The sequence below is a fragment of the Eptesicus fuscus genome, chromosome 5, assembly GCF_027574615.1.
Source record: "Eptesicus fuscus isolate TK198812 chromosome 5, DD_ASM_mEF_20220401, whole genome shotgun sequence".
Lineage (NCBI taxonomy): Eukaryota > Metazoa > Chordata > Mammalia > Chiroptera > Vespertilionidae > Eptesicus > Eptesicus fuscus.
This window is the reverse complement of record NC_072477.1, coordinates 46,670,727-46,678,973: the sequence shown is the minus strand read 5'-3', so window position 1 is coordinate 46,678,973 and position 8,247 is coordinate 46,670,727. Positions and strand designations below refer to the sequence as shown.

The window sequence follows — 8,247 nt, the reverse complement described above, 5'->3', positions numbered from 1 at the left end:
CACCATCCATCATTCGAGAACACGAAAGCCACTCATTAGTTCTCGTATTAGTTCACACGTTCACTCACTCATTCATCTGGTCACTCATCCACGCATGCTAAGTCCTTCCTGTACACCTCCCACTTGTCCGCCCTCCCCGCAGGCATGCACATTACCGTAAACTGCCCGGCTCTTTCATCCCATTTGTTCTTCACAGGCAGGGTCAGAAACCGTATTACTTTGGTTAACTTCCTCCTTGCCTGGTAGAGCCACATGCCGCACTAGGCATCCCAGGGCTTCAAGAAAGGCTCTTTTTTAGCATGTTACACTTTAAGCCAGCTGTGTAGGAGGAGGAAGGGGTGCTGAGAAAATGGGCTGAGTGGCTAAAGCAAGGCCTCTGGAGTGAGCACAGAGTGAGAGACCCAAGATGACCGAACAAATGACGGCAGGGGCTCCCAGCCCCCGGGCCTGTGCCCGGGCGGCCTGGCCTCTCTGCTAGGCCATCTCCATGCAAAGCCCACTCTCAGTGGGAAGGAATGTCTCTGGTGGTCAAAAGCCGTCAGAGGGAGAGAGTAGCCTGAAAGCTCGCTTTCTCTCAGTCAGAAGCTCCATGCTGGTAACAAAAGCAGCCCACGTTCTGTTTCCTGACTGGCTTTATTTCTCTGCATAAGGAACCCTGCACAGGCAATTCAAATTAAAACAAAATAAATATATGAATATTCATGTAAAACTGTCCTTTCTAATGAACAATTATACACAATGTACAATTTCATGTTCACTGGGTGCGTTTACAAAAATGTACCATTCCCAACTAAAAATGCACCAAAATGGTTCCATGCAAACTTATCAAAAGTGACCAAAACATGGAGGGAAAAACCTGACTGAGAGCACTTTGTCTTTTTTTTTTTTGTACAATCACAGAAAAATAAAAACATCTAATTTCTTTGTTACATTTAGAGTAACTAAATGTGGCCACTGTTTATAATATTGGTTTATGTTCCTAAAACATCTATGTATATTAACATGAAATTGGAAGTGAGCATTACTGAGAAAAAGGGGGCGGCGGCACGGCACCCCCAGCAGTCAGTAGTCAGTGTCGGAGCCCTCAGTGTTGTCCACGTTTCGCGAGAGCATGTAGTTGTCCATGTCGATGGAGCGGCAGTTGTTGATGGCGTAGCGCAGGCGCTCAGCCATGACCAGCTGGCTGGAGTAGGGGGGCAGCCTCAGCTGGAAGAAGCAGGTCTGTGAGGTAGGCAGACTATCATAAGGCTGTGGAGAGACAGACCCAGAGCCATGAGTGCAGCATCAGGGTGTCATGGGGGAGAGGGGCTGCCCATTACCACCACCCCAAGTCAGGAAAGCACTTCTCCCTGCCTTCAAGATGGGCTGCACGGACACGACTGAGTGGCCAACTCGGGGGAAGTAGACTGGCCACGGTGGAAAGAGTGTGGCTCTGGTGTCCACAGCCATCAAGACTTTTGGCGAAGATGCTTCCCTCCCTCTTCTCACTCTTCCAATGCCTTCGTGTGTAAAGTGAGAACAAGCCCTGACTGGCAGGATTACCTGAGAGAACTTGCTTCACACAGTGCCTGCCACAGAATAAGGGTGCAACCGAGTTCCTTCCCTTTCACCAAGAGGGTACAAATGTGAAGCTGCTTCAGGACCCCAACAGAGCTGGTGAAATGGCAGGAAAATTGCCAGGAACCCACCCTGCTTCTGCTTCCCTCCATGTCCTTGCAGCGTGCACTCTGCCCGCTTCACCCGCTATGGCCACCAGCACACAGCTCAGGTGAGAAAGGAGAAGTTAACTAAGTCCCATGCATCCATTTCACTGACAGGGATGCAGCCATTTAAAATGATAGTTATGATGACTTGTAGCAAAACAGAAAAGTGCTGGGGGTAGACTGTTAAGCGAAAAAAGCAGAATACAAAATTTTACATAAAAAATGTGTATGCTTGAGGCAAGGACTGGGAGGAATTACACAAAGGTCTAAGGTGAGAATGGCTACTATTAGAGAGAGAGAGAGGATTATACACGGTCCCTGTCTCTCCCAGAAAACACAACCATTTTCAAACTGTAATAATTTTAACAATATTACACTGATTTTATGTTGTTGTTTTTTAGTTTTTAAAAAAGAACCTGTCCACTCTCTCTCAAACCCAGCATCCTTCTCCTTCTCTGAGACCTACACCCTATACTAGGTGAGTGCATTTCTAAGAGGTGGGAGATGGAGGGCCCAGAGCCTAACTGTGCCAGAGCCAGTGAGGACACAGAAAGCTTGAAAGCAGAAAAACCCAAAGTAGCAAAGACACTGAAGGGGAATGTTAGCAGGTGGCTCGGACTTGGAAACTGGAGAAATGGTTTAAGAGTCAGTCACAAAGGAGAGACCAGCAGTGGTCAGTTTTCTGAGGCTGACACCCCGCCCTCACCTCCCTCCCCCACCAGGCAGGGGATTAGTGGTGGATTAACTCCAGGGATGGCAGGGGTAGCCCTGGACAGATATAAGGCAAGGGTTTTTTCAAGCGCTGAATAGAAATAAACCAGTTCCTCCTCCCAACCTCTCTCTGAAGCAACAAAACAGATTTACAACTTATAGTTTCTGGCAAGTCATGTAGAAAATTTATGGAAAGGCTCTTTCATAGCCCTTCCTGTGCATGGCCTCTCCAACAGCCTAGCCCAGGAGTGGAGCCCAGGCGGGCAGCCTCAGAAGGCAGTGGGGGAGGGACAGCTTTGGCTACAGCAATTTCCAGGAGTAGTTACTGGAAAAACACCAGAAAGGCAGATACTGAAACCTGCTGAAACTGGCAGGAAGGCCCTTGTGTGAAGAGGCCAAACTTTCCTTACTGTTTCCAGAATAAACACCATGGACCCTGTTTGGAGGTCTGCCCAGCCTGGGGCAGGGGGAGGGAGCAGGGATAGAGGGAACACAGCCACTTCTAACTTAATGCTGCGTTTGAGGGGTATACCAGATGTTCAGGAGGTGGAAAGAAGGGGATCTAAGTCTGCCCTCAGGAATGATCAGGGGATACAGGAAAGCATCAAGGAGGGCTTCCGGGAGGAGATGACATTGTTGTTAGGCTTAAAAGATAAATAAGTGCCTGCTAAGCATAGATGGAAAAGCGTGTAAAAGAGAACTTGCTAAAGCTAGGGAACAGTGTACAAAGGCATGGAAGTTTAAAAATAGCATGGTCTGTCGGGGAGAAAGGCAAGCGGTCCATTATAGCCAGAACATAATAAGTGTCAAGAGGTTATATCACAAAGTAGGGCAGAGGTCAGACTGGAGGTGTTTAAGGCTGCAGAGAGGGTCGGCATTTGTCCTGGAGTCAATGCAGGGCCCCTGAGTGGTCTGAAGGGAGGAGGGACTGGTCAGATGGGTGCTTGAGAAAGATGACTCTGGCAGCAGTGTGCATTCAAGACGCTAAGCCCCTTTATTCCTAGGCCATCTGTCAAAACGGCAGCTGGGCTGGGGCTCTGCAGCGGGGGCCTTTCATTAGGCCACAGAGACGCTGCATCGCCTGCTCCACGAGGCACACCACACAAGTAGTCGCAGAGCACGTTACCGCTGCTCCCCACGTCTTCAAGTTCCTTCTAGAGCACGTGCACCAGCCAATGGTTAGCATCTTCATGCAGACAAACAGGACCATGTTCCAGTGTAAGTCACACAAAGAAAAGGGGGTAGGAAATAAGGGACAGGGGCAACATGATGACCCATCCTCCAAGCCTAGCTTTCACTCAGGAAGGTACTGGGATAGGAAGGTTGTTGGCTGTAGTGTGCTTTCTACATCCATTTTGGACTTTTTAAACTGAGGTTATGTGATTTTTCTGAACAAATTTTTCTGCTTGAATTTTTTTTTTTTTAAATTAGGAAATTCCAAGCATTAAGCCTGAATTGGCAGGCCTACTTGAGGGTCACAGTTTGGTTTTCTCAACATGCAATAAGGACAGACATTACCAAGGAGGAAAAAATAGCTTACTTACCCTATCAACCTTCATGATTTGAAATCTCTGAGAAATGTCAGCAGTGTTGGCTGGTAGTCGAGATCTTCCAGACACAAACCTCATGAACAGCACCCGCTCCTCATTGGAGAACTCCTCCAGCGTGTGCCAGAACCACTGCACCAGCTGATGCTGCTCATCCACCTCCCGGTACCGCACCACTTTCTTCAGCACTTCTACCGAGATCTCTGGCATCCCGCACACCATCTGCTCCAGCTGCTTCGCTGTGAGGAGGGACAGCAGTGGCACGGGGATAATCCAGGACATCCCTTCTCGGACTGCAGCCACCTGCCCCCAGAAGAGGGTGTTCATTCAGTATGTGAGCACAGAGTGGGCACCTTCCACCTGCCCAGCCACTCCCCAGACCTTCCACTCACCCCTCAGAACTCCAGCCACCAGCGGCCACGTGCTCAGCCCACCCTCCTTCCCTCTAACCCTTTGTTAGAGCTTCTCCCTGCTTGTGGGACTCAGATGCTCCTTCTGGTCCTAGTTCAAGTTCAATTTAGGAGCCCACCTCCCCTCCCCCACACAATCCCAGTCTGCTGGGCCCTCCCCAATGCCAACCTCACTCACTCACATTGCCACACATGTGGCCACAAGCTGTGAAAGTGTGCTGTGTGGGACAGTCTGAATCCCCAGCGCGGTAAGAAGCTCTTAGAGGACGTGTCTAGCTTCCATTGTTTTTGTAACTTATATTTTTCTTTTGAAAACAGTCATTTCTTGGTAAAAATTATTTGTGTTCATTGTTAAAAAATAAGGTAGAAAAGTACAAAGAAGAAAGTAAAACTGGAAATTCTTTGTAAGAGGGCAGTAGAAAGGCCACAGAATTTAATTAGGAAACTCAAGTTCCAAATCCCAGCTCCACCACTTCTTTTACTGTAATTTTCTCACTGAAAAGTGAGGCACATACTGCTGCTCACATAATTATGATGAGAATTTTAATTGAGTAACTACAAGAAAGTCTGTGTGATGGGAGTTTATACTGCCTGTTCTCTGAGAATGCCGAGCGGGGAGCTGCTGGGGCTGCCCACATAGTCTGTTTAGAACTCCCCCAAGGTTGTAAGTAGTGTACCCATACATACAGAGTCACCCCTCTTCAAGGTTTGTTTCATAAATACACCTTCACTCTTGGCCAACTCAAAACTATCTACCATAAAAAAACAAACCCCAACAAACCCCAAGAACCTCCCCTGGGCCATACCTTAAAGAAGGCCCTGGAGGCATGATTGGGATAGAGTTGTCATGCCTGGGACTAAGAAACAGGATTGGCAGTCTCTACTGATATTAAAATACCTCAGCTGAGAGATTAACCAAAGAATTTATATGCGTATATGTATAATCCATGGACACAGACAATAGTGTGGTGAAGGCCTGGGGCAGGAGCAGAGTCGAGGGGGGTCAATGGTGAAAAAAAGGGGACAACTGTAATACTTTCAACAATAAAATAAATTAAAAATAAATAAAATACTTCAGACAAAGTCTGCCCAAAATAAGATGTCACGCCTGGTAGAATATAAACCAAAAGCAGTCTGAAAAACTGAGGCTACAGTATGGGCTGGCTGCTTGGGCAGGCGATAACTAGGGACAGCTATGGGAAGAACACTGGGTTCTAAGCGACAAGAGGAAGCAAAAGAGGAAGAAGGGCTCCTTACGGAGAAAGGAACAAAGCCAGGGCAGAGCAGAGCACCACTGACAGAGAGTGAAGGGTCAATGTGACCCTCAGAGGAAGGGCCAGCAGAAGAGCCTGGATCCTGTAGTTAAACCTGGTTTGGGATCCTGGCTACGCCTTGGGCACATCACTGCATGTCTCTGGACTCAGTGTTTTCATCTGTGAAATGGTAGTAGTAATCTTTATCTCACAGAGTAACTTCGGGAAAAACTGCACATGAAGGTGCCCAAACCATGCCTGGCATGCAGGAAGTGATCAATACATTTTTAGCCAGTTATTCACTCTTCGAGGATTAAAAATAGTCAAGAACTAGAGACAAATCTTTGTGTAAATAGTATTGCTGACCAAACCCACCCTCATTAAACTAAGGGATTTAGTGTTTTGACAGGAATTGGCCCAAAATCAGAGTCAAAGAAGGAACCAGGAGTTAAGGGTACAGAATATATGTATTTTAAATTACTACACAGCCTCAGAGCCTGAGTCCAGCTATCAATAAGACCTCAATATGTTTTATAAATAAAGTATTACTGAAGTGGCTAATGAGAATTGGATAACCAAAAAAATCATTTTTGGACACAATATTAATTTCTATGATCATACTCCCATCATTTATTAAATGCTTACTATATGTCAACATAAAACAAGAATATATAGGATATAGATGGAAAGAAAGAATACATTCTTCATTTAATGTCTTACAAGCTAATTGAAGAAACAAGACCCAAACTGCAGCCTAATTCTTAGACAACACAGAAGCATGTGATATCTTGAGGAAATTCTAAGCAACAAAAAAGACCTCTACAGGTAATGGACCTACAGGAAAGCTGGTCTGTAGAGGAGACACATTCTTAGCTGGGACTTGAAGGACTGTAGCAGGAGAGGGGAAGAGGCACTCATGTGGGATTGCAAGATCCGTGTTCAGGGCTCCTTTATATGGACCTGATAACCAAGCTGGAGTGGGGACACTGGGTTGGAGAGCAGTAAGAGATGAGGAGGAGTAGGAATGCAGGGTATGAAGGCCTGGGTCAGAGCTTGGCCTCAATCCAACCAGTGACCAATTCAGAGCTGACCCAAAAAAGGCCTTGAGTAAGGAGATAGGAGACCCAGAGTATAGGAGGCCTGAAAAGTATCTGAATAGGGGCTGAAATATAGATACAAATGGATCAACATAGCAAATTCAAATGCCAAAATTCGGTAGTACTTATTCAGCTCCTGTTGGGAGACAAAGGCAAATATTCACAAGCATCTCCCAAAATGTTTCATCTCACCTGTCGGTCCATCTCATGAAGTCGATATTCAATGGCCCTCTCCACATACTCCTTCCTATTGGAAAATGTGAGTGGGATACTATTTCCACCAGGGATAATGGGAACCATTTTGCCATCAGCACTCTGACCAACAAAAGAATCAAGAGGAATCATCTAAGAATAGAAGAAAAAAGACTTTTAACTACATGGTAGAAATGACAACAAAAAGTATGTTACGCAGATGTAGCAAAACAGTAACATCATCAATATACTCTTAAAAAATGTTTTTATTAATTTTTTTTTTTAATCCTCACCCGGGGATATTTTTCCATTGATTTTTAAAGAGAGTGGAGAGACGGAAAGACAGAGAGAAATATCAATGTGAGAGAAACACATCGATTGGTTGCTCCTGCATGAGCCCCGGCCAGGGCCAGGGCCGGGGAGGAGCCTGCAACTGTGCTACGTGCCCTTGACCAAAATGGAATCCAGGACCCTAGTGTCTGCAGGCTGACACTCTATCCATTGTGCCAAACTGGCTAGGGCTGTTTTTATTGATTTTCAGAGAGAGGAAGAGAGAGGGAGAGATAGAAACATCAATGAAGAGAATCATCGATCAGCTGCCTCCTACACGCCCCCTACTGGGGATTGAGCCTGCAACCCAGGCATGTGCCCTGACTGGGAATCGAACAATGATCCTGGTTCATGGGTCAACACTCAACCACTGAGCCATACCAGCTGGGCATCATCAATATTTTTAAGGATAAAAACAAGGCAATCAAGATAGCTGGTCAGGCTACTTGATCAGCAGGGAATGCTGACTCATCTGGCTGTAATTAAGATTGAGGCTGGCCCAGCTGGTGTGGCTCAGCGGTTGAGTGTCAACCCATGAACCAGGAGGTCAGGTTCGATTCCCAGATTGGTGGGTGAGATCCCCATTAGGGGGCGTACAGGAAGCAGCCAATCAATGATTCTGCTCATCATTGATGTTTCTCTCTCTCTCCCTTCCTCTCTCTGAAATCAATAAAATATATTTTAAAAAAAGAAAAAAAAAAAAAGAATGAGGCTGAATCTTTCTCCCCTAAAGTTTACCAAGTTGGATGAACTCCCTCTCCACCTTGGTTCTTTGGGTCCTCCATTCTAAAATGCGTAGGAGTGATTAAAGGGGAAGGAGTAGAAGCTGGGTGCTGGAGCCAACTCTGTTAGAAGCTATTTAAATCGCTGGGGTTGAACCCTGGCTGGCATGGCAAAGTGCTTAGAGTGTCTGCCCACACACCAAAGGGTTGTGGGTTCTATTCTTGGACCAGTGATCCACTACCCATGTAGGGGCCCATGCAGAAGGCAACCAATGGATGTGT

The 8,247-nt window shown here is 46.4% G+C and overlaps 1 protein-coding gene across 1 annotated transcript in view; it reads right to left on the bottom strand.

The window, feature by feature from the left end:
- Positions 1 to 614: 614 nt before the first annotated feature.
- The window catches only part of HERC1 (HECT and RLD domain containing E3 ubiquitin protein ligase family member 1), a 172,181-nt gene continuing 164,548 nt past the window's right edge, over positions 615 to 8,247 (bottom strand). Inside the window, exons 76-78 of the mRNA XM_054716166.1 lie at positions 6,914 to 7,066; positions 3,959 to 4,264; positions 615 to 1,248 (exon numbers count right to left, since the gene is read on the bottom strand). Of these exons, the coding sequence (XP_054572141.1) occupies positions 1,063 to 1,248; positions 3,959 to 4,264; positions 6,914 to 7,066 (645 nt within the window). The 3' untranslated portion in view covers positions 615 to 1,062. The remainder of the gene's footprint in view (positions 1,249 to 3,958; positions 4,265 to 6,913; positions 7,067 to 8,247) is intronic.